Here is a 26,621-nt window from a genome sequence, read left to right on the forward strand (position 1 = left end):
AGCCAATAAGAAGTCACCACAAGGGAACTCCTGCTCTCCTCCAATGGACTCCAGATCCAAACAGCTTCCAACTTCCCCCTTTACTCTCTAAAAACAAGCCCCTCCTTTTTGTTCTCCCAACTTGCCTAGGGTTTTGCAGTTTGAATGTCCTAAATTGCAATTACTCTGCTATTCTAAACAAACTTATTTTGCTGGCAAATTAACTGGCTATCTTAAGGTTGACAAGAAGATTGTTACCTACCCCCCAATAAAATTTTCATTTCCCAATCTCCAGCAAAAAGATTGATTTTTATAAGGAAGTAATAGAAATGGGTAAAATTATAATTTCAAACACACAAGAAAAAATAAATAAATGAAGATTTTGGTGATAGTATGCTAAGTTTCATCAAGCATTAAAACTGCTGGTTCGGATGTCCTAGAGAGTCAACCTGAAAGTACAATCTGGACGGAGGGGTTTCCTGTTGGACTTTTAAGTAACATCCAACAGAGCGATCCTGACCATGGAAGGCATGAATGACAAGCAATTAAATCTATTTGTCTTTCAGGTGCAAGCTAAACAGCACTGAATACATACCCTTCTCCAGGGTTTAGCTCAGTTCTGCCAAGCTAAAGGTTCATGGGTTAAATGAAAACACAGAGTTGCTCAATGGCTGAATACATCAGTGAAGGAAAGTTTGCAGTTCTACCTGTCATTCCACCTGTATCTAAGTCCAAGTAACTGAAACCTAAATTCTGTGACTTGTCAGCTCTGCGGTAAAAGCCTAAATGGGTAATTCGGAGGGGGGGGGGGGGGGTTCAGAATGTCCCTGGGGATTAGATTCCCGCCAACCCCTCCCTGCCCCTAACACCTGAGCCCCTCCAGTGACTCCACGGTCTGGACGAACAAGCTCACTCACTTCAGGCCTGCTCTCCTCGGAGGGCAAAGATGGACCGGGCTCGCGTGCTACGCCGCCGTGTTTTGAGACTCTTGGGGGAGCTGGGTCCGTTTCGTGGACATTTGACACGGGGTGGCCTGAATGCACACCTCGCCCTGGGCCGTTTGGGGACGTTGCACAGGTGGCACCAGGCCCAGAGTGGAGCGAGACCCCCCGGCCCCGTGTCGCCCGCAGCCGCCAACGGAGGAGGTTCTGGGGTGGGCGAGCTCGTCCAGGCGGCTTGACCCCGGGAAAAGTGCTTGAGCCCCACCCACCGGGGCGGGGCTCAGGCTCGGCCCAACCACTGCCCACGGGGAGAGGGGAGGGCCTACCGACATCACAGTCCTAACGCGAGCGCCGATTCCTCTCCTGGGGGCTCCCCACTCCTTCCTGGAAGGCTTTCCTCTTGCTGCCATACTTGCCGCAACACCGAAAAGCCCCGTCCTCTCCTTCCTACCCCGTCTCTTCTGCGCTGCTCCCCCCCCCGTCTCGCTTGGTGCGGTCCGGTGTCACTGGTCTCGCGGCGGCCGGGCTCGGCCTGCTCCGCGGCCAGGTGGTGCTTATCGCCGCCTTTGCCCACGTTCTCTGGAGGGGCCTTGCGGCGGGGACCATGCTGGGCCGGAGTCGCGTAACCTTGGTCCTCCTCACCGTGGCTGCTACCTGTGCGTTGGCGCAGCAGGCGCCGCCGGTGAGTGAGCTCTAGGGGAGGGCGCGGAGAGGGGCGTGCGGCGCTGAGGTGGCGCCGGGGCGGGTGGGGCGCGAGGAACCGCGGGGGCCGGGCAGCATCCCTCCGGGGGTCTGTGGTACAGTGTGCGGGGGCGTGGGTGCAGAGCAGGCTGGTGAACCCTGCGCCGGCTTGACTCCGTACAAGTCGGGACAAGAGAGCCTTTCGGGGAAATCCTAATCTCTGTACAGTGCTGGTTGTGATTTGCACACCCCCAGTTTGAGTGATCGCGCTTGTTGTGCCAGTTCCAGGCCCGCGCATCCTGAACTGTTAAGAGAAAAAGTCCCAGTCGACTTGTGTACGTAATTCAGTTAAGCGACGGACTGCTTGCCGACTTTGGCATTCTCCGCCAGGTGACGAGGTGCTGAAGGAGAAGCTGCAGCCTAGACCCCTGAGGTCCCTGGGAAAGGCCGCGGCGTCCCAGCCCAGACCGGCCCCGGTGTGGCGGCCGTGGCCTTAACCCCCGAGTCATGGGAACGCCTGTCCCGTGGCTCTTTCCCCAAAAGGAAGTCACAGGAACCCAGACTTGGTAACTGCAAGAGACAGAGAGGGACCAGCCAGAGAAGGAAGTAGATTCAGTGGGAAAATGTCTAGCCAGAGGTTACACTGCTGTTTTACTGAAGCATGCTTTAGTACTTCTCTTCTTTAAAAGCAGTAAGACTCCATTTTTCTTTGCCAACAGATCAGATAAATAGGAATCTGGGTGCAAATTAGATGAGGGTGGTCTTGAATAGCTTAGGTAGGGTATTGATAGTGGGAGCAAGATATGCATTCTCTTCCTTTTTTTTTTTTTCTAAGGAGAAATGACCTAAGAATAAAATCATGGTGGGATATTATTCATTAAAACTGATGGAACATAAGCAAATAAAAGCAGAATAAAATAGTATGTACAGTGATTTCAGTAACAGAAAAATACAAAGTGTGTACATGTAGACAAGGATTAGAAGGGTATAAGAAGAAATAAAATTATTTTGCTTTAGCGTGTGTAGGGAATTAATATGCTGTAAAGTGGTTGCGATTATGAGAATTTTAAAAGAATTTAACACTTTGATACCATAAGTGCCCTTCAGCCAAAGGTCACCAGAAAACACACCTGAAGTTGGACAGATTGAGTTTATTACTCTTTGCAGTGAGAAAGGATGTACACCATCGGAAATTGTGGGGCCTCTCAATAAAAGGGCATTTGGCAAAACTTTTTTCATGATTTGCACTTTGGTTGTGTGTTTGGGGGTAGGTCCAAGGAATAGGGGGGTTGCTCTACACTGGATACTTTTAGAAGGTGGGGCAATTCTGTGATTGGGTAAAGAAGAAGCGTTTATTTAGCAAGAGAAGGGGGTGTTTGGCATTTTGTGGGTTGCACAATACCCTTGTTCTTGTGCTTAAACAGAATCATCAAGTAGCCTTGCTTTGTTTCATTTTATCATGTCTCAGAGTAACCTTGAGGTAGGTATTCTGTGAAATTGATTATATCCAACATGAGAACAGAAGTGGCCTGGATGTGAGTGTCATACCAGTTTGTAATAATATTGGGGTCTAATTGTGAACCTCCGAGCAGTTTCACATGTCAGAGGATGCTTTTTTTTTTAATTTCTCAATACTTTATCTTTTCAAGTACGAGTTTTTAAAAAGCTATCTTTAGAATAACAAGATAGTTTTTCTTTTTTTTTAAGATTTTATTTATTTGAGAGAGAGAGACACGGCGAGAGAGGAAACACAAGCAGGGTGAGTGAGAGAGGGAGAAGCAGACTTCCCGCGGAGCAGGGAGCCTGATGTGGGGCTCGATCCCAGGACCCTGGGATCATGACCTGAGCCGAAGGCAGACGCTTAACGACTGAGCCACCCAGGCGCCCCAATAGTTACTATCTAGCATAGTGGTTGTCAAAATCTAGTCTAGCCACTCGTGTCAGTTTGGGAAGCTGTGTTCACAAGTCTTTAATGAAAGAGAAAAATGAGGGCATAAAACCAAAATTATTAATTTAGAATGTTGTTATTCTGATTTGATGGCTTTTCATTTTTTGTTGTTAAAGTGTTGTTTTATGTACGTGGGGTTTTGTTTGTTTTTTAACCTCCCCACATGGGAGAATAAAAATTTGGATTCTCTTGTGCTGGGCTTTTCTTAATATTTTACTAATCTGGAAAAAGCTGGCTGAAAAGGACCTTTGGAACCTCACAGAAGTATAATGACTCCATTCTCTGACAAGAGTAAGCAGTTTTTCGCTTTGAATCATATGATAAACTGTGCATATCCACATAGTAACAAAAGATATTTCAAAACTACTTTTGATAAATGCGAACAGTGAGAACTGGCTTTAAATTACAAACAAAAATCATTTGATTTGGAATGTCTGTGGGTTTTGTGTTTGAGGCTTTTCAGAATATAGCATATTTTAAGGGCTTCCTGAGTCATTCTTAGTTACTGATTTTATTAAAAGACCTACTAAGAAAAAAAAAGACCTACTAAGAGATAGTGCTGGCGGGGGTGGCATAAGAAATATCTGAAGAGGGAGATGAAGACGGTGTCATCCAGGGCTCTGTGGACCTTGTTAAGGGTTTTCACTTTAAAAAGATCAGTTTGGATTGGAAGAGAGCAAGAGTGGCTCTGAGGAGACTAGCGTCGGGGAGAAAACAGGGTGCAGGGTGATGGACAGGAGGGTGGTACAGTGGAAAGGGAGAGAAGTGGATGGGTCTAGAGAAAAGTAGGAGGTAGAAGGAGCAGAAGGAAGGATTGGGTGAGTGCTCAGTTGGCCCAATGGCGGCATCAGTGCCAGGGAACACAAGAAGGGAGAAGTTGCGGGGTAGAAGAATGAAGATTGTTTTTATTCTGGGCATGTTGAATTTCAGGGGCACCAGGATATCCAGGAGGCGTTTGGGACTGGAGCTCAGAGGAGGGAGATGGGAGGCACAGGCATACTACTTGAAGCCATTGGAGCGAGTGAACGTTGAGCAGATAATGACCTAGAAAGAGAAGAGGATGAGGCAAAGGTTGGGGTACCTGCAGGTGTGTGTGTCAGGTAGAGAAGAAGTGGCACAGTTTAAAGCCACAGCCAGAGTGTGAGAGCGAGCCTTGCAGAAGCAAAGTGGGACAGGTTCTCTCTGTGTCGGGTGCCTTTGAGATGTCAGGTGTCTGTTATATACTTGGTGGTTGGAGGTCATTGGTCTCCTTGGCCTGAGCAGTGCTGGAAGCAGAAAATCAGTTGCTGTAGGCTGGGGAGTGATGAGAAGGCGAAGCAGCAGAGTGGGAGACGTGACTGTTGTCAGTGATAACTCTGAGCAGATTCTGAAAAATGTGTGGAAATGAAACATAATGGCTCAGTAATTAATTGCTGAATCAAACTTATTTTTATGCATCAGGTTCTCATATCAGTAATAATATCATTGACATTATAGCTCTTAGATCAGCTTTTAGCAATGACTTTTACAAAGTTTCCAAAAGTCACATACACCCCTTCTGGCCTGGCCAGTATTATCGTACTGCATCTGCTTTCCCCTGGTACTCCAAAGGGAGGAACACACAGATATAATCTGTTCACTCAGTCAACAGATATTGCAGGCCTACTGTGTGCCACATTATGTTCTAGATGCTGCTAACAACTTAGTGATAGATATAAAGGTCCCAGCCCTCATGGAAGGTTTATTCCCATTCCTTTCACCTAAATATTCCTAGTTTAATAGAGTACCATCCCATCAAAGGTCAGAAAACAAACTTCGCTTGACCATTTGAGTTTGTTATATAGGCAAGAAACATGCCTTACTCAGTAGGTCTATGTTTGCTCTGTTGTACACAGAGAACATTTTAAGAAACAAGTCTTATTTAGAAAATAATTGTTGGTGAATTAAAGAACTAAAATTGCCTTGCTAGAATTGTTTGACTTCTTTTCCAATGGTATGAATACTGGTGTGGGCTATATAACTTCTTCAGATTACCTTTCATTACCTTTTTCTGACTGTGTGAAGAAGACAAGGCCATAAGGGCTTCCCGAACTTTTTGTACAGTCTTAGAAGCATAACCATGGAAGTTCTGACTATGCAGGACACAAATATTTCCAGGAGTTGGATAAGTTATGTCATTTCTTTTAGGCATGGAGCATTTGAGTTGCTAATGGAAGAATTTTCACTTTCTATGTTATTTTCCTAAATAAAGTGTGTCCAGTAGCTCTGCAGTTTTTCTTAATGAATGGAGAGGAAATAAGACTGCTTAATTTCTTAAGAGGTTCAAGTTCCTGTCAATGACTAGAATAATTAGGGAATTTATTGACCCAGAAAGTGTTTACAAAACATTTTACAGAGATTTTCACCACTTCCTCTGGTCCTAGGAAGCAGAAATGATAGAGAGCCAGTGAGAGAGAGATTGAGATTCTAAGTTGGTTGTGCTCTTCCCCCTCTGTGCTAGAGCAGCACAATATGCCAAGCCAACTATATAAACCTCTACCTATCATCTATTTATAATCTTTACTTATCATCTATTTAAATGTTTACCTGTCTTGATAAGGTTATCTATTATTAAATTGTGTATAGTTAAATTGGAGATAGTAAGAAACTTTAAACAACAAATGAGCTTGTTGTAATTCCATTTCGAGTCTCTACATAGATTTTGAAGCTGTCTTCCCTCGTAGAAGAGTCCCTTGAAGGTGAGAATGCAACTATCTCCACTCTACCCCCAAATCTAACATCTCCCTTTAAAATGACTTTGGTGTTGGGGCGCCTGGGTGGCTCAGTCGTTAAGCATCTGCCTTTGGCTCGGGTCATGATCCAGGGGTCCTGGGATTGAGCCCCACATCGGGCTCCCTGCTCAGCGGGGAACCTGCTTCCCCCTCTCCCACTCCCCCTGCTTGTGTTCCCTCTCGCTGTCTCTCTGTCAAATAAATAAATAAAATCTTTAAAAAAAAAATAGAATGACTTTGGTGTTAATACCTTCTGAGCACCTGAAACACCCTGGTCTTACACTGCTACTTTTAAAAAAAATGCAGTCACATTTACCCTTTCCTCTTTCAGCCAGATTCTAGGTAGATGTCCTGTCTGTACATGGTGTTTATTATTTATTTATTTTTAAAGATTTACTTATTTATTTATTTGACAAAGAGAGAGACAGCGAGAGAGGGAACACAAGCAGGGAGAACGGGAGAGGGAGAAGCAGGCTTCCCGCGGAGCAGAGAGCCTGATCCGGGGCTCGATCCGAGGACACCGGGATCATGATCTGAGCCGAAGGCAGACGCTTAATGACTGAGCCACCCAGGCGCCCCTGTACATGGTGTTTATGTTTATTGCTGCCAGGATTATCAGAGCACAATCTTATTGGCCTCTGACTCCCACATATATGATGGCGAGGCTGCTCTCCCTTCTAGGGCAGGTGGAATTCTCTCCTAAGACTTGACAGAGCACTTTTAACGTCTCTCACATTGTCTCATAAGAAATATGCCTTTTCGTTTGATTTTTATATTGGCTTTTGCACCCAGGCCATGCAGATATAATTATTAGGGACAGGTGAGCGTTATTGCATTGCACTCCTTGCTGAGTTGATTCTTGTGATCATCAAAAGCCCTGAAGGAAATGCAGATTGTTCCTTATTAGGAATTAAATTGAGCCGTTGGTTTTATTGCTATCTCTGTGGGAAACCATGTGAGAGAGAGCAGGGGGAGGAAGCAGAGACTGGTTCTATCACCAACTGTGTAACCTTCAATCAGTGATGGTGGTGGGCCTTGCATCCTAAACATGAGCCTAAAGTTCCTTGATAACTTGAAATTCAGGAAAAGGACATAAATTGATTTTTATGAATTAAATCACATTCTAAACTAACCAAAAGTTCTGATATTTAGAAGAATTGTATAGTGGATAAGTTAGAATGCAGTAAGAGTTGCATTTCTAAAGTTAATAATTGCTCTTATTAAACAATGTCTATGGAAAATTCATAGTTGCAACTTAAGACTTTCTTAAGGAAAGTGCTACTTTTTAGTGTCCATTTCTAACTTTGCTAAACAAGACTGTGCCCTCCATCGCCTTTATATGTTGTTGTCATTTTTTAAAAAGATTTTATTTATTTGAGAGAGAGAGCGCGCGCTCACAAGAGTGGGGAAGGGGCAGAGGAAGAGGAGGGACTCTCAAGGAGACTCCATGCTTGAACACGGAGCCCAACGTGGGGCTCTGTCCCACGTCACTGAGACCATGACGTCAGCTGAAACCAAGAGTCAGATGCTTAACTGAGTGAGCCACCCAGGTGCCCCTTGTTGTTGTTTTTAATTCCAGCTACTTACAATGTAATATTAATTTCAGCTGTACCATATAGTGATTTAACACTTCCATACATCACCCAGTGCTCATCAGGACAAGTGCACTCCTTAATCCACGCCCTCCCCTCTGATAACCATCAGTTTGTTCTCTATAATTAAGAGTCTGTTTCTTGATTTGACCCTCTTTTCTCCCCTTTGCTCTTTTGTTTTGTTTCTTAAATTCCACATATGAGTGAAATCATGGTATTTGTCTTTCTCTGACTTATTTCACTTAGCATAGTAACTCCATGTGGTTGCAAATGTCAAGATTTTGTTTCCCTTGCCTCAGGAGACATATGTAGAAAAAAGTTGCTTCAGCCAATGTCAAAGAAGTTACTGCCTGTGCTCTCTTCTAGGATTTTTACAGTTTCATGTCTCACACTTAGGTCTTTAATCTGTCTTGAATTTGTTTTTGTGTATGGTATAAGAAAGTGGTCCAGTTTCATTCTTTTGCATGTTGCTCTCCAGTCTTCCCAACACCATTTGTTGAAGAGATTGTGTTTTTTTCCCTATTGGATACTCTTTCCTGCTTTATCAAAGATTAATTGACCATACAGTTGTGCGTTTAATTTTGGGTTTTCTATTCTTTTCCATTGATCGATGTGTGGTTTTTTGTGTCAGTATCATGTTTTGATCGCTACACCTTTGCAATATAACTTGAAGTACCTCCAGCTCTGCTTTTCTTTTTCACGGTTGCTTTGGCTATTCAGGGTTTTTTGTGGTTCCATATAAATTTTAGAACTCTTTGTTCTAGATCTGTGAAAAATGTTGTTGGTATTTTGATAGGGATTGCATAAAATGTATAGGTTGCTTCGGGCAGTATAGTCATTTTAAAAGTATTTCTTCCTCCAATCCATGAGAATGGAATGTCTTTCCATTTTTTTGTGTCATCTTCGATTTCTTTCATCGGTGTTTTATAGTTTTCAGAGTACAGGTTAGTTTTCCCTCTTTGGTTAGGTGTATTCCTAGGTATCTTCTTATTTGGGGTGCAGTATAAATGGGAGTTTTTTTTCCTAATTTCTCTTTCTGCTCCTTCATTATTGGTGTATACAAGTGCAACAGATTTCTGTAGATTGATTTTATATCCTGCAACTTTACTGAATTTGTTGATCAGTTCTAGCAGTTTTTTTGCTGGAGTCTTTTGGGTTTCTTGTATATAGTATCATATCATCTGAAAGTTTTTCTTTTTCCTTACCAATTTGGTTGCCTTTAATTTTACCTTTTGTTGTCTGACATTTATGGCTAGAACTTCCAGTAGTATGTTGAATAAATGTGGTGAGAGTGGAAATCCTTGTCCCATTCCTGACCTTAGCCGGAAAACTCTTGAGTTTTTGCCCTTCAAGGATGGTGCTGGTTGTGGGTTTTTCATAGATGGACTTTATAATCCTAAGGTATGTTCCATCTGAACCTACTTTGTTGAGGGTTTTTATCGTGAATGGATGTTATACTTTGTCATGGGCTTTTTTTGGTGTCTATTAAAAAGATCATATGGTTCTTATCCTTTCTCTTACTGATGTGATGTATCATGTTGATTGATTTGTGAATATTGAACCACCCCTGCAACCCAGGAATAAATTCTACTTGATCGGGGTGAGTGATTTTTTTTTAATGAATTGTTAGATCTAGTATTTTGTTGAAGATTTTTGGCATCTGTATTCATTGCAAATATTGGCCTGGAGTTCTCCTTTTTTGTGGTGGTTTATCTGGTTTTGATTATCAGGGTAATGCTGGCATCATAGAATGAATTTGGAAGTTTTCCTTCCTCTTCTACTTTTTAGAATAGTTTGAGAATAGGTAAGTAATGCTTCTTTAAATGTTTGGTAGAATTCCCTGTGAAGCCATCTGATCCTGGATTTTTGTTTGTTTGGAGTTTTTTTATTACTGACTCAGTTTCTTTGCTGGTTATCATCTGTTCAAATTTTATATTTCCTCCTGCTTCAGTTTTGGTAGTTTATGTTTCTAGGAATGTATCCATTTCTTCTAGGTTATCCAATTTGTTGGCATATAGTTTTTCACAATATTCTTCTATAATTGTTTGTATTTTTGTGGTGTGTTGTTATTTCTCCTGTCTCATTGTGATTTTATTTATCTGAGTTCTTTCTCTTTTTTTCTTGATAAGTCTGGTTAGAGGTTTATCAATTTTATTGATTTTTTTTTTTCAAAGAACCAGCTCCTGATTTCATTGATATGTTGGGTTTTTTGTTTGTTTTTAGTTTTTATATCATTTATATATGCTGTAATCTTTATTATTTCCTTCCTTCTGCTGGTTTTGGGTTTTGTTTGTTGTTCTTTTTCTAGCTCCTTCAGGTATAAGGTTAGGTTGTTAGGTTATTTATTTGAGATTTTTCTTGCTTCTTGAGGTAGGTCTGTATTACTATAAACTTTCCTCTTAGAACTGCTTTTGCTGCATTCCAAAGGTTTTGGACCACTTGTTTTCATTTTCATTTGTTTCCATGTACTTTTTTATTTTCTCTTTTATTTCATGGTTGACCCATTCATTTTTTAGTAGCATGATATTTAACCTCCGTGTATTTGTGCTTTTTGCAGATTTTTCTTGTAATTGACTACTAGTTTCATAGCATTGTGGTCAGAAAAGGTGCATGGTATGACTTTGGTCTTCTTGAATTTGTTGAGGCTTGTTTAATGGACTGATATGTGATCTGTTCTGGAAAGTGTTCCATGTGCACTTGAAAATGTGTATTCTGCTGTTTTAGGATGGAATGTTCTGACTATATCTGTTAAATCCATCTGTTCCAGCATGTCATTCAAAGCTACTGTTTACTTGTTGATTTTCTGTTTAGATGATCTGTCCATTGAAGTAAGTGGGGTGTTAAAGTCCCCTACCATTATTGTATTATTATATTAGTTCCTTTGTGTTTGTTATTAGCTGTTTTATGTATTTGGGTACATAAATATGTACAGTTGTTATGTCTTCTTTTTGGATTGTCCCCTTCATGATTATATAGTGTCCTTCTTTGTCTCTTGTTAGTCTTTCTTTTAAACTCTAGTTTGTCTGATATGAGTATTGCTGCTCTGGCTTTCTTTTGACATCCATTTGCATGATAGATATTTGTCCATTCCCTGACTTTCAATCTGCAGGTGTCTTTATGTCTAAAATGAGTCTCTTATAGGCAGTGTATAGATGAAGTCCTGATTTTTTTTTAATTCGTTCTGCCACCCTATGTCTTTTGATTGAAGTATTTAATCTATTTACATTCAAAGTAATTATTGATAGATACATATTGTCATTTTATTATTTGTTTTATGCTTGTTTCTCAAGCTTTTCTCTGATCCTTTCTTGTATTTCTCTCTTTCATGGTTTGCTGATTTTCTTTAGTGATATATTTGGATTTCTTTCTCTTTATTCTTTGCATGTTTATTAGTGGTTTTTAATATATAATTCCCATTAGGTTTATATATAACCTACTTTGCATATGGCAGTCTGTATTAAATGGATGGTCCTTTAAGTTTTATTTCATTCATTACTCCTCTCCTCCCCATGTTTTAGGCATATGTTGTTAAATCTTTTATCCTTTTATTTTGTGAGTTCCTTGACTGATTTTTTACAGAAATATTCGTTTTTATTGCTTTTATGTTTCCTACCTTTATACTGTCACTTTTGGTCTCTCCTTTCTTCTCTAAGAGTCTCCTCTAATATTTCTTGCAGAGCTGGTTTAATGGTCACAATCTCCTTTAGTTTTTGTTTGGGAAATTTTTTATCTCTCCTATTCTGATTGATAGGCTTGCTGGAGACAGTATTCTTGGTTGCTGATTTTTCCCATTCAGTGCTTTGAATGTATATCATGCCACTTTCTTCTGGCTTGGAAAGTTTCTGCTGAAAAATCTCCTGCTGGCCTTATGGGTTTTCCTTTGTAAGTTATTGCCTTCTTTTGTCTTCGTGTTTTTAACTTTTTTTCCTTATCGCTGTATTTTGCCAATTTAATTACAATATGTCCTGATGTGGGTCTGCTTTCCTTGATTTTGATGGGAGTTCTCTGTGCCTTCTGGATCTCGTATTGCATATTTTGTCTCTCTTTTGTTCATCTTGATTATTTTCCATTCCTCTGTCTAAATTCATTACTTACTTACTTACTAAATTCATTCCTCTGCTTCTTCCATCCTGATGTTCATTTCATCAATGTTAATCATTTCACTTATTGTATCCTTTATCTCTGCTGTGTTATTCCTTATGTGTGTGTTAAGGGTCTCATTCAAGTCTTCCACTCCTTTCTCAATTCCAGTGGGTATCCTTATGATCGTTACTTTAAATTCTCTATCAAGCATGTTACTTATATGTGTTCAGCTTAGATCTCTGGCTGTAGCCTTGTCCTGTTCTTTCATTTGGGATAAGTTTCTCTGTCTACTCATTTTGTCCAAGTCTCTGTGCCTGCTTCTGTGTGTTGGGAAAGTCAGCATCTCCTGTTCTTGAGGAAAATGGCCTTATGAAGAAGAGGTCCTGTAGTGCCCTGCCATATGGTGTCCCTTGTTCCCCCAGAGCCTGGTGCTTTTGGGAGTGTCTCCACTGTACGTTGCTTGTGTTCTGCTGTTGTGTCCTGGACACTTTATCTGTCAGGCCACTTGTCTGCAGAGGTCTCTTTGCCTGTTGTGGGCATGGTTTGATTTCTGGCCTAATTGTAGTGCATTTTAACTAGGTGTGCTCTGGTCTCTTTGTGAAATGAGACTGTTGCCACTGCAGCTGGAACAGAAGCTCTACAAAACTCCCATGTCCGGATACTCAGTGTGGGCAGGAGTTTGAGCCAGTCTTCTGGGGGAAGGGAACTGCTGTGCTGGGACTGAGGCAGGTGTGACTGGGGAGGGGGGGGCGGGTGGTATGTTCCACTTGGTCTAAGCATGTTAAGTAATGAGTGTGGGTACAGGGCTGGTTCCTGAAGGTGGCCCTGTGCTTATGTTGATGGGCGTGGAAATGGCCAGCCACTTTCTTTGTTCCTGCAGTGGTCTCTTCGTGAATGCTGTCTCTCTGGGACGTGCTTAGAGATGAGCAAAGAACCTCCTTACCATGGCCCCAGGTGCTCTTCAGATCGCTATTTCCACACACTGTGTGGATTGTTTGCCTGCCTTCTCTCCAAGAGCTACACAATGCTCTCTGGACTCTATTCCAGCCAACCCCTCTGATCTTTAAAACTCCAGGCTTTAAGCCCCATTAGTTTCCAGAAATTATGAAATTTGACCCCTCTCACTTTCCACAGCAGTTGCTATGGGGGTTTCATTTTCCCTTGTACTCCCCGTGTGCTAGTCTGTCTCTTACCTTCTCTGCGACCCTGCCTCCCTCCCCACTGCAGCAGTCATGATCTGTTTCTCTCCCATATCACATCTCTGCACTTCCTACCTTCTTCACTGTGGCCTCTTTTCTACCTTTAGTTGTGGAGTTTGTTCTACCAGTTGTCAGGTCAATTTCTGAGGTATATAGGATGAATTGGTAGTTATCTAGTTGTATTCATGGGATATGGGGAGCCTAGGGGCCTCCCACTCTGCCACCATCTTCCTGTCCTTGCTCTGTATGTTGTTATTTTAAAATAATTTTAGATAATGACAGTTTCAGACACTTAAATATAATGTCAGAGAATCATTCCTTGAAAATCTCTCACGCCTGGGTGGCTCAGATGGTTAAGCATCTGCCTTCGGCTAAGGTCATGATCCCAGGCTCCTGGGATCGAGTCCCACATCGGGCTCCCTGCTCCTTGGGAGCCTGCTTCTCCCTCTGCCTCTCTCTGTCTCTCATGAATAAATAAATGAAATCTTTAAAAAAAAAATCTCCCACGTAAATGAAATTATGCAATTTTTTAAATTTAATATTTTCAAGTTTGTATCAAAGTGTACATAGTTAAAGAAAATCAAATGATAGGTTTATGATGAAAATCAAGTTTCCTTCTTCATTCTTTCTACCCCCATTACCCTTTCCTAGAAGTGAATACTTTTAACTGTTTGTACTCAGGTGATAGGCAGAACGTGTGTTTACTATCATACTAGTTGTTTACAGCTCAGTCTGTTTTAATTAATTGGTGCTCATGCCATATTGGGGGCTAGAAGTTTTTATTCACTCCTGGTTATTTTTATGAATATTACTTTGATATGTTTATGCTTAATTTGTCTCAATCAACTTTAGGCATTGTCTACTCTAATACTGCAATGATGGATAAAAATTTAGCTTCTTTGGACCATTTTTCCTGCATCTTTTTTTTTTAACGGTTTTGAGATATAACTAATATACAATTCACCCCCTAAAACTATACAGTTTAATGACTTCAGTATATTCACAGAGTTGTGCAACCATTTCTCCAATTTTAGAACACTTTCATCATCCCCAGAAGAAACTTCTTATCACTTAGCCCTAAACCTGAAACCTACCCCTCAGCCCTCGGTAATCACTTGTATACTTTCTGTCTCTGTGGATTTGTCCTTTCTGGACGTTTTATATAAAGGGAGTCATAAAATATGTGGTTCTTTGTGATTGGCTTCCTTTACTTAGCATAGTGTTTTCAAGGTTCATCCACACTGTAGCATGTAGCAATACTTCATTTCTGTTTGTTATTGAATAATTTCCATTGTATGGCTATACAACATTTTGATCATCCATTCATCAGTTAATGGACATTTGGGTTGTTTCCATTTTTGGTATTGTGAGTAATAATGCTATGAAGTTTTGTATTTGTGTAGATTTTTTTGTGTGGACACATGTTTTCATATCTTTTCAGTTTATACCTAGGAGCAGAATTGTGGGGTCACATGATAACTATGTGTTTAACTGAAAGAGGGCCCGGTTTTCCAAATTAGCTGCACTATTTTACATTTCCACCAACATTGAATGAAGGTTCCAGTTTCTCCACATCCATGCTAACACTTATTTTATTATTATTATTGCCATCTTAGTTACTGTGATGGTGGTATCTCCTTGTGGTTTTGATTTGCATTTCCCTGTTGGCAAATGACATTTGGCATCTTTTCAAATGTTTATTGACTTACATCTTCTTTGGAGAAATGTCTATTCAAATCCTTTGCCTATTTTTTAATTAAGTTGTCTTTTTCTTATTGAACTTTAAGTTATTTATATATTGTAGATAGAGCCTCTTATCAAACATATCAAACTTTCAGTTTGCATAAATGTGAGGGTTTATTTCTTGGACTCTCAATTCTATTCCATTGGTTTGTCTTTATGTTGATACTGCAAAGTCTTGCTTGCTGTTGCTTTTATAGTAAGTTTCAAATTAGGAGGTGTCAGTCTTCCAACTTTGTTGGTCTTTTTCAAGACCGTTTTGGCTATTATGTGTTCCTTGAATTGCCATATGAATTTTAGGGTCACTTGTCTTTCTGCAAAGAAGCCAGATGGGATTTAAATAGGTATTGCATCAAACCTGTGGGTTAGTTTAGTGAGTATTGCTATCTTAACAATATTAAGCCTTCTGGCCTATGAACATGTATGTCTTCCATTTATTTATGTCTTTAATTTCTTTTTACAACGTCTTATAATTTCCAGTGTACAAGTCTTGCACTTCTTTGGTTAAATTTATTACTAAGTATCATATTCTCTTTGATGCTATTTTAAGTATAACTGTTTTCTTAATTTCATTTTCAGTTTGCTTATTGCAACTGTATGGAATTGATTTTGTACATTGATCTTGTATCCTGCAAACTTGCTGAATTCATTTATTAGTTTTTAAAAGTTTTTAGTGGATTTGTTAGGGGTTTGATATATATATATATAGAGAGAGAGAGAGAGAGAGATTGATTATATCATCTGAAAATGCGACAGTTTTACTTCTTTTCCAGTTTGGATCCTTTTTGTTTTCTTGCCTAATTGCTCTGGCTAGATACTCTAGCACAGTATTGAAGTGGTGCACGTGGACATCGTGACTCATCCCTCTTTTTTCTCCCTTCTCTTCTTCATTTCTATATACTTTTGCATAGTTAACATCATAACATAATTACAATTGAGTCATTCATGCTTTGTTTATCTCTTTTTAAAAAATGGAAACAGTAAACAATGTTTAAGGAAGTATGACTTGTAATGGTTATTGCTCAGTGTGCTGACTGTATTTCCTTCTTTATAATTCTAAAGCCACAACTCTAATGACACTGAAAGAATATTCAAATATGTTTTCTACGACATATTCATATTCATGACACATTTTAGTTTGCTTCATATGTTTATATCATGGCATTCTTGTACAGATTTTTTTCCTTAAGAGTTTCTAATTGCTTTCTTTTCTTTTTTTTTTTTGTCATTAGAAGAAGAAACCAAACCTATGCCATCCTAACTGTATTTTTTTTTTTTTTTTTGAGAGAGAGAGTGAGCGCGCAGCGGGTGAAGAGAGGGAGAGGTAGAAAGAGAATCTTAAGCAGACTCCACACAGAGTGCAGAGCCCTATGCAGGGCTCGATCTCCTGACCCCGTGTCATGACCTGAGCTGAAATCAAGAGTTGGGTCCTTAACCAACTGAGCCACCCAGGTGCCCCCATTCTACTTATATTCTGTATATTATTCAACCTCTGATTTATTCTCTCAGTATTTATTGTGTCCATTCTTAAAAACCTATTTAATTCCTAATCTAGCTGGGACCAGTTTGTTTTTATTTGTACCATACTTTTCTGATACTGCAGTTTCTTCCTGTAGTTTCTAGTTGTTTTTCTTTTGTTCATAAAGTCTGTGCTTCTCTTGTAGCCTCAAGTTCTTCCAGCCCTTCATCCATATAGTTTATTCTATGGAGTCCCCCTTTTTAGGACTCCTGTTTCTTCGTGTCTGTTGGGAGTGTAATTTCTTTCTTTTTTTTAAGATTTTATTTGTTTGACAGAGAGCACAAGTAGGCAGAGGGAGAGGGAGAAGCAGGCTCCCCGCGGAACAGGGAGCCCAATGCGGGGCTCACTCCCAGGACCCCGGGACCATGACCTGAGCTGAAGGCAGATGCTTAACCGACTGAGCCACCCAGGTACCCTGGGAGTGTAATTTCTAAGGGTTCCCTTTACCATGTATGTTGGAGCCATTCTTTTGGGATCCTGTTCTGTCTTTTACTTGGTTTACTCCTTTGTTTTGGTAGAATATATCTTGAAGTAACTTGTTAAGAAATAATGTGTGGGAGGTACACTTTCTGTGTCCTTACCATGACTTATAATTGAAGACTTCATTTAAATCCCAAAATTGATGAGTGCCTTGACCAGTTATAAAATTCTAGTTTGAAGTTAATTTCCTGCCAAGGAAATGATGGTGTCACTCTCTTTTAGCATTCCTGTAGCTGTTGAGAAGTCTGATGGGTGTGTAATTCTTATTCTTTTGTAGGACCCCCTCCCCTGCCCAGTGCTAGAAGCTTTTATGTTTTTTGTCTTTATTCTTTATGTCTGAAATAGCACAGTAATGTGTCTCACTGAAAGCTCTTTTTTTTTCAGTTTTTTTTTTTTGAGTAATCAGTAGGCCTTTCCATTTTAAAACACATCTCCATTCAGCTCTAGCAAAATTTCTTATTATTTCTTTCATAATTTCCTCTCCTTTATTTTCTGTGCTTTCTCTTTCTGGAAATCCTATTAGTCAGATGTTGGACCCCAGGTATTGATTTTATAAACATTTCTATTTTTTTTCTCCTGTGGTTTATTATTTTATTTTTCCTTTGTTTCTTTTTTTCTTTATTTAAATTCAATTTAGTTAATATGTATTGTATTATTAGTTTCAGAGGGAGAATTTAGTGATTCATCAGTTGCCTATAACACCCAGTGTTCATTACATCAAGTGCCCTCCTTGATGCCCATCACCCAATTATCCCTTCCCCTCACCCAGCACCCCTCCAGCAACCCTCAGTTTGTTTCCTAGAGTTCAGCATCTTTTATGGTTTGTCTCCCTTTCAATTTTCATTTTATTTTCCCTTCCCTTCCCCTGTGTTTGTCTGCTTTGTTTTTTAAATTCCACATATGAGAGAAATCGTTATGGTATTTATCTTTCTCTGACTATCTCGTTTAGCATAATACCCTCTAATTCCATCCACATCATTGCAAATGGCAAGAGTTCATTCTTTTTGGTGGCTGAGTAATATTCCATTTTGTATATATGCCACATCTTCTTTATCCATTCATCTATCAGTGGACATCTGGGCTCTTTGCATATCTTGGCTACTGTGGACATTGCTGCTATAAACATTGGGGTGCAGGTGCCCCTTCAAATCACTATGTTTATATCCTTTGGATAAATAGCTTTCTTGTGTTTTCTATATAATTTTCTTTACTCTAAGACAGATTTTCTTACCTTTACTTTTCTATCTTTTTATTTCAGCAGTTATGTTTTTAATTATTTGGTTTACCTTTTTGCCATACCATCTTGTTCTTGTTTTACAGGTATAACATATTGAATTTTTCTTGAGGTTACTAGTAGAATAATCAGGAGTGTTGAAACTGATCATTATCTTATTTTTTTTCTGTTCCTTAAATTATTGAATATTTTTCAGTTAGGTTCTTTTTCATTTGTTTTCTTTGTGCCCAAATATTAGACTAGGAGGCCTTTACTCTCAGGCAGGAGTCATTCACCTTTTTTGTACAGGGCTAGATAGTATATCTTTTAGGCATTGTGGGCTAAGAGGCAAATCAAGGATATTATATAGGCATTATATATGTATAACATATATTCCCAAAAATTTTTATTGATGAAAGTAAATTAACAAGTTAATACATTTTTTTGTAATATAGGTCTAATGAGAAGAATTGATTTCTTATGGAAATTGGGATTTTGCTTATTGGGATTCAGGATTAGTGTTCCAAATTGATAGCAAATGTTTATGTTATTCCTGATCTGCAATGAGATTTTACATAGTTCATCCTCAGCAGTGTCTTTTTGTATGGATAGTGTTGTAGGATGAATAATAGCTTCCCAAAGATGCCCATGTCCTAATCCTGAGAAGCTGTGAATATATTCTTTTTGTGGCAAAGGGGACTTTTTTTGCAGATGCGATTTAGTAAAGGAGCTTGAAGTGGGGACATTATACTGGATTACCCAGAGGAGCCCAATACAATCACAGAGATCCCTGTAAGAGGGAGGCAGGAAGTTAGAGAAGAGAAAAGATGCTGTGCTCCTGGCTTTGAGGATGGAGGAAGGGGCCACAAGCCAAAGAATGTAGGCAACCTCTAGAAACTGGAAAAGTCAGGGAAACAGATTCTGCCTTAGAGCCCCAGAGGGAACACAGTCCTGCAGACCCACTTTAGATTCTGACCTCCAGAGCTATAACATAATAAATTTGTGTTGTTTTAAGCCATTATGTTCGTGGTAATTTGTTACAGCAGTCATAGGAAACTAAGACAACTAAGTGCTGCCAAATACTACATAAGTCCATGAGCATATGATTTTATTTTTTTTTAAGGTTTTATTTATTCATTTGAGAGAGAGAGCACAAGCAGGGGGAGAGGGAGAAGCAGACTCTCTGCTGAGTAGGGAGCCCCATGTGGGGCTCGATCCCAGGACCCTGAGATCATGACCTGAGCAGAAGGCAGCCGCTTAACCGACGGAGCCACCCCGGCGCCCCTTGACTGCCCTTCTATGTATGCCTTGAATTATCAGAGGTAACCTGTGCATAACTTCACAACCTATATGTTTTCAATTTAGATTTTCTTAAACAGGTAACCGGAAATCTTAAAACTTTTACACAGTCAGGTTTCTATGATCATATATGTTGCCTTCCTAGTGCTATTATATTGCAGAATACTTTTATTAGTATAATAAAGCCCCCCCGAGCATATGATTTTAAATGACTCTGTCTCTGAGGCACTTTCAGTTAATTTTTGGTAGTTAGGTAGTAGATGCCGGAGTATTGGCTGATAAGACAAAAGTAGAAGCAGCTGTTGAGAGGAAAGGAGCTCCGTGAAGAGGTTCCTGGCTCAGAGTGGCAATTATTCTGGAGGGTATTATAAGGACATTAAATGAGGATGAAAGAAGAGTTAAACTGACAGGTCAGTAAACAGAAAATAACCCCATCCTGACCTCTGCATACAAAACTGCATATGGCATCATCACTTGGCAGAAAACGAAACATACACAATCTCTTTCTCCTCTCTCTCTGTTTCACACATACACAGCAGCTCCAAGGGTTTTCCTCTAAAGAAACTGAAAAAGTCATCTAGGAAGAACCCAGACAGCTTGTTCGGGTGTTCGTACTTTCCAGCAGCGGCGGGCACCCCTCAGTCAACAGGCCCAGGACAGCCTACTGCCTGTTTTCGTAAGATCTGCGAGTGAAGAATGGTGTTGACATTTTTTAAAAGTTGGGAGGGAAAAATCAAAAGAAGATTTAATATTTTGTGGCATGTAAAAATTACATGGAATGCACATGTCCGTGTCCATCCACAGAGTTGTATTGGAACGTGGCCACCCTTGTGTATTTGCCCACCGTCTGTGGGTGCCTCGCGTTAGAGCACCTGCTGAGCAGAGCCTGTGTGCAGGGTGCTTGTGGCTTTTCCCCACCGCTTGGCACATTTCAAGTGATAGTTGTGCAATTTTAACGTACCATGTTATTTTAATCCTTAAAAAAAAAGTTATCAGTGCAAACCTATCAGGTCAGAACACAAAAAGTGAACTTCAGATGTTATGCTCTCGAGGCAAAGTGGAGTATGGATTATCTTGGCAGTTAATTAGGTAACAGAGCACGTCTAGCGTTGTGCTGAAGGAATGTGGTATGTATCAACATTGAACGATTCAGCAGTCAGCACAGTATTCCCAACCTGTAGGAAGAAATGATCAGAAAAATAAGATAGTTTAAAAGAATATCTCATCACAGAATTTATTTACAAATCTTTAAAAGCAAAATGAGATTGCAGCCAAAATAAGTCTTCAGGTAGCTCATCTGTTAGCAAAGCAGGGAAAGGCATTTAGCCGTGGTGAGTTAATGAAATCACATTTGATTGCAGCAGTAGAAAAGAGTGTGTCCTGAGAAAATTCGTTGTGCACTGTTAGCCTTTAGATGAGAACAGCTACCTGGGACTTTGGTAGACACATCCATATCAGTTGAAGAGTAAGGCAAATTGATTCCCAGTTATTGATACTGAAGTTATTGATACTGATCAGGTATTGCTATTTATTAAAGCATCAATGCCAAGTTTGAGACTGAAGAATTAGTCTCTGTATGTATTCTCATGGAACAACTGCAGGCAAGGATGCTCTCGAAGAACTTGAGAACTTCGTAATTCAGTAAGACCTGTAATGGAATCTGCTATTTTGTATAACAGTGGACAGTGGTAAGAGTATGTGTGGTGTAGACAAAAGCTTAGTTGGACAAATGTACAAAGCTTGTCAAAACACAAGCTGTGTCAAGCCTGTGGTTATTAATTATAGTGCTGATTGGCAGATACTTTGTGGAAAATATTTGAATCTGTCATGTGTTAATGAACCAGTACTATCAACCACGAACTCCTTTTCCTCTTGTAGACTTAGCCATTATCATTTCTGTGAATTTTTATAAGAAAGAGATGGTGAATATCCAAACTTCTGTATTACGCAGGAGTTAGGTTAGCAGCAGTCAAGTTTTACTACGGTTTTTAAACTTAGGGGCTGAAATTTTTCCAAACAAGAACCACCCTCAACCACTATTACTGAACACTGAATGGCTTTGGAGATTAGCTTTTGCTACCTTGATACTGAATTATCAAATTAATGCTTTATATTATGTAATATGTTATATTCTAATATTTTAGAAGTAGAGTTTAAATTCTAATGATTGAATTAGCTTTTGATAATTTGATGCTTAGTGTTGTTTCTTAGCGAATTGAGTCTAAACTTACAAGGGAAAACAGCACTTACATGAGCAACTTTTACTGTAGTAAAGTTATTTAGATAGTTAATGTTTGGATCACAGGTTAGGTCACGCTACATTATACACTTCTTTACTATAGAAAGTTAATATATTATGGAATAAATAAGTCACAGGGATGAAAGGCACTGCATAGAGAGTATAGTGAGCGGTATTATTAAAATATTGTACAGTGACAGATTGTAGCTTGTGAGCACAGCTTAACATACAGTTGGTGGAATCGCTGTGTTATACACCTGAAACTAATGTAACATATTGTGTCAACTGTACTTAATTTAAAAAAAGTTAAAGCAAGATGTTAGATCTCCATTCCCACACATTTTTGCTGCAGAAATATTTTCTGAGCTCAAACTATAGTTCTAGTGGTTTCCTTCCCTATTCCACCTCTTATTGTGGATTTCTACTTCTTTTTAAAAATTATTTTACTTTTACAATATTGGGTCTACAGCAGGAAGGAGATAAACATGCTTGCTATCTTGAACTAGTAATAAAAAACATTGTAAATCCGTATGAACTTTTACCATTTTATGTTAAGAGCTGATTTTATGTTGCTACTAAGCTTCAGCAGCTCTCCCTAAAACAGTCTCATTCATTCATTCACTGAGTGGTCTCAGTGTTGGGAGCCATTCACCTCCTGTAGCACAGGAGGTGAAGAGAGAAACATAATTTTAATGCAGGGCCATAACTACGGCAATAGAGATGTGCACAGGTGCTGCAAGGGAGGGTGGAGGAGAGTATGACTGTTTTCATACGGGAAGTAGAGGAAGACTTCACAAGAACACAGTATTTGAAATGGGTCTTAGAAATTAAAGTCCAAAGTTCATCAGGTGGAGAAATGGCATTTTAGGCCACGGGAACAGCGCATGCACAGGCAGGGAAGGGTCTGAGATCAGAGGACATGTTTGCATGTGGCCGTGCATGACAGGAGGAGGAGTAGCAGGAAAGGAGGCTGGGAAGGTAAAGTATGGCCACATTATGAAGGGCCCTGCACAGTGTGTCCTGAAAATCTGGTTTGGGATGCAAATCTCGGTCGCAATGGAGTTGGCTCATGAATTCAAGCGACATCATACTCTATCAAGATTTAATTTACTGTTAGTGATAAATCAGCCTTTCTGACATAAACATTTCCATCTACTTTCTTAACATTTCCTCTTTATTCAGTATGTTTGCAGTATAGAATCCAAATTACAGCACTAGTACAAATTGAATTAAGGCTGAAAATGCCCTTAAGTTTGAGATTTTACAAGTTTTCATGGGAGCAAAAGACTTTTAAGAGGTAATGATCCAAAAGGGCAAATCATGCTTGATTTTGTTTACACAGTCTTTAACTGTTTTTGCAAATTGTTCAGTTTATGATTTTCTGAAACTTAATTTTCTTTGTTTTTTTTTAGTGGACAGAAAACTGCAGAAAATCAACCTATCCTCCTTCTGGACCAACGTGAGTAAACATCAGATCTTCAAAACTGACTTTGGCCTTTGTGGAGACTTTTCCCTTATGTAATTATCTCATAAAAATGACAATAATGAAGAAAAATTTAAGTCATGTCTTCTATCCTGAGACAAATTTTTTTTTCTTCTGAGACAGATTTTTTTTTTTCCAGGTCTGTGTATTATATATTTGGTTAAGACTCTGGACAAATATTGAAATACCCCATGACTAAAATACCCATTTCTAGTCTATCAGAATCAAAGAAAAAGAAAGAATCTCTGTTCTCCAGTAAATTCTGTCAACTGCCAAGCATTTTTTCATCCTGACAAATGCAGAGCTGAACCATGACTTCCTGTGGTACCTGAATATAAACCACCAGATTATATTGGAAGAAAGTGTAGGGTCTTATATATGAAACCTTCAAGAAATAAATGCTTGGCATGATAACAAAGCTGTCGAGAACAAAACAGGATTAAAAAACATAAGGGAAGGGACAGTGTCATATTTTAGTACATTTAATGTTAATATTTTTTAATATAATATATGGTCTTTTCAAATCTTTTGTGGCTAAATGGGTTTATGAGAAAAGTTTAAGAATAGCCCACCAGCCCAGAGGATACAGAATGTGGAAAAGAAGAGAAATGTATAAGGAAGAGTAATCTTTTTTGCCCTGCTTTCATTCTCTCTGAAAGTAGCCTGCTGCGGGACAGGGGAAAGGAGAGTACAACTTTAAACTGTTAACCTTAGAAATAAAACTGCCAGTTGTTTTACCAGCAAACCTGGGTTTACTTGGGAAGAGCAGAGAATTGCAATCCAGGACAAGCAAGCTACAGCAAAACCATAGGGAAGCCTGCAGAACAAAAGAGGAAGACACTCTTTTATAGAGGAAAGGGGGAAGTTGGGAAGGCTGTTCAAACAAAAAAGTCCATTGGAGTAAATGGCATTTGAAGCATAGTGGTTTTGCATTGGCTGAGTTATGGCAGTGTCTTATTGGCTAGGCTGTTGCCAAGGGAGGAAGAAAGCCTTTCTTCTTCCTGTGGGGGTAGTAAAGTAGTATCTAAAGTACTATCAACTTGCAAGACTCCTTTCTTTCTGCTGGGTTGCAAGTTCAAGCCCCATGTTGGGGGTGGAGCTTTCTTTAAAAAAAAAAATCTTCAAAAAAATAAATTAAAAAAAATCTTTCTTTAAAAGCATAAGTGATCAAAAGTCAAGTTTTCCATATTTAGTGGTTTTTCCCCTCAGTTCCAGGAAGGACCTTTCCTGCTTGTCATGTTCTGTGCAGGGAGGAAGGTGCAGAGTAGTTGGAAACCACTTAAAGCCATGTTTGAGTTGACAAGGAAGGTTAGGAGAGAACACTCAGGCACTTCCCATCCAAAGTCTGTATCTTCTTAAGGTCTTAAGTGTTGGAGATTTTCTCAGAACATTGGACCAGCATCATCTTATTGGGTACATTGTTTTTTTTTTAAAGTTTGATAGGGAACAAAATACAAAACTTAAAATAATTATACAAAGCAGAAGAAGTAACAGAACTCCAAATTGTACGATGGCTCTAAACTAGGACTCTAGGTCTGAAAGTAGCCCACTGAAGTATTTTTTTTTAAAGATTTTATTTATTTGAGAGAGAGAGAATGAGAGATAGAAAGCACGAGAGGGAAGAGGGTCAGAGGGTCAGAGGGAGAAGCAGACTCCCCGCCGAGCAGGGAGCCCGGTGCGGGACTCGATCCCAGGACTCGCAGGATCATGACCCTGAGCCGAAGGCAGTCGCCCAGCCCACTGAAATATTTATTGACACTGATTCCAACTTAGGAGAGAGCTTTTCCCTGTGAAGGCAAACATAGAGTCATATATGCCTCTTGGAAGTCTCTGCTTGAAGAGACAATGGAAGCAGAATAGTGAATACAGCCAAGAACACACAGTACATTTGTATACATACAGTACAGGTACATACTGACACTTCGTTAGTAGACCAATGGTTTAATGCATGTAAGTAGTGGGAATTTTAGAATTGCTGGTAGGGCCAGACAGTTATTTGGTCCAAACCAGAGTCTCTTTTTATCAAGCCAACAATTACTAGATTTTCAATATTGTTTCTCCCTCTCTAGAGTCAGTTGTTGGGTATCTTTTGTCAATTTTTCTAAATAATCATCTGGGAGAACATTCCTTTGGACTGTGACAGAGGTTTGGCTGTTGGTCTCCTTGAGAGCAGCATTTTTGATGGAAATACCAATGAGGTGGTTTTGTTTGGCCTCCAGGGAGGGAGTCAAGTCTGGTACGCCCAAGAACCTTATTAATAGAGCAGCTGGCAAAAGTATGACATCTAGTACATTTTGGACATAAGAGCCATTTTTAATCTCATCCCCCCTGGGGGTAAGGACATCTCATTGTTTCCATAATATTCCAAAGTGATGAACTGCCCCAAAGGCATACTAACTGTCAGTATAAATGTTTGTGGCTTTAGCCTTGGCTAAGGGACAAGTTTGAGCAAGGGCATATATTTCAGCCTGTTGGGTAGAAATACCAAAGGTAAAGGTGCTGCCTCAGTGATTTCAAAAAGGAGTTGCAGTAGCATACCCCACACAGTATTTACCATTTACATCCTTTAAATAAGAACTCTCAGGAAGTCATGAAAATGCTTGCCTTGGTTCGAAGAGTTTGTTACAAATTGTCGTGAGGGGTCAGAAAGTCGTGTCAACGATCATAAAGGGTATCATCTGGATCCGAATGTAGGCCTTGTTTGGAGATCAGATCCCCTAAGTATCAAACCTAAATTTGAGCAAACTACTTTTTTTTTTTTTTTAACTTTGGAGATTTTTTATATCCCTTTAAGGCTACAAATTTTAACAGGTGGATGCTATCTCCTGTGAAGAAGTTTGAGAAGGGGGGATACAAAAGCAAGTCATCTACATATTTTAACCAAGTAGAGCCTTCCAAAAACTTTCTATCATCCGAATCAGCTTTTAAGGTTTGTGAAAAGTAAGAGGGACTCTGTGAAACCCTGGGAATAAATATTATCGTCCAGCTGTATTGCTGTTCCCAAGTGAAAGCAAAAAGATATTGGCTGTTCTCATCAGCGAGATTACTAAAAATGTACTGCATAGTTAAACTATGAAAAATCAGCTTTCAGTAGGAATGGATATCAGTAGCATGTAAAGGTTGGGAACAACAGGATGCCAAGGGAAAACAGTGGGACTTACTGCTTTTAGGTCCTGGACAGACCTCCGTCCTCAGCCACTGGGTTTTCTTACAGATAAAATAGGAATATTACAGGGACTAGTGCAGGGGATAGTGAAGCCCTGAGCCTTATAATCTTCTATTATGGGTTTGATACCTCAAGGGCCTTCTTTATTTTGATTAATTCTGCAGAGGGGTTTGAGGGATCTGTTTGAATCTTGATGGGGAGGTGCACTTTGGATTCTGCCAGTATCAGTTGAGGATTTTGCCTGTTAAGGAGGTGGTAGTTGATCCAATAGTAGCAAATAATCAGTGTCTCTAGATGCAGCTCTAGTCA

The 26,621-nt window shown here is 39.7% G+C and overlaps 1 protein-coding gene and 1 long non-coding RNA gene across 2 annotated transcripts in view; one reads left to right on the forward strand and one right to left on the reverse strand.

The window, feature by feature from the left end:
- LOC114206126 (uncharacterized) overlaps nucleotides 1-1,101 on the reverse strand; it is a 29,050-nt gene extending 27,949 nt beyond the window's left edge. The window contains exon 1 of the long non-coding RNA XR_003608556.2: nucleotides 897-1,101. This is a non-coding gene — a long non-coding RNA (uncharacterized LOC114206126). The remainder of the gene's footprint in view (nucleotides 1-896) is intronic.
- Nucleotides 1,102-1,285: 184 nt separating this feature from the next.
- ASAH1 (N-acylsphingosine amidohydrolase 1) overlaps nucleotides 1,286-26,621 on the forward strand; it is a 49,095-nt gene continuing 23,759 nt past the window's right edge. Inside the window, exons 1-2 of the mRNA XM_028099799.2 lie at nucleotides 1,286-1,602; nucleotides 23,076-23,122. Coding sequence (XP_027955600.1) covers nucleotides 1,525-1,602; nucleotides 23,076-23,122 — 125 coding nt within the window. The 5' untranslated portion in view covers nucleotides 1,286-1,524. The remainder of the gene's footprint in view (nucleotides 1,603-23,075; nucleotides 23,123-26,621) is intronic.

Source organism: Eumetopias jubatus, unplaced genomic scaffold (assembly GCF_037043125.1).
Source record: "Eumetopias jubatus isolate StellerSeaLion01/CBP00866 unplaced genomic scaffold, mEumJub1_p1.0 scaffold_2, whole genome shotgun sequence".
In the NCBI taxonomy this organism is placed as follows: domain Eukaryota; kingdom Metazoa; phylum Chordata; class Mammalia; order Carnivora; family Otariidae; genus Eumetopias; species Eumetopias jubatus.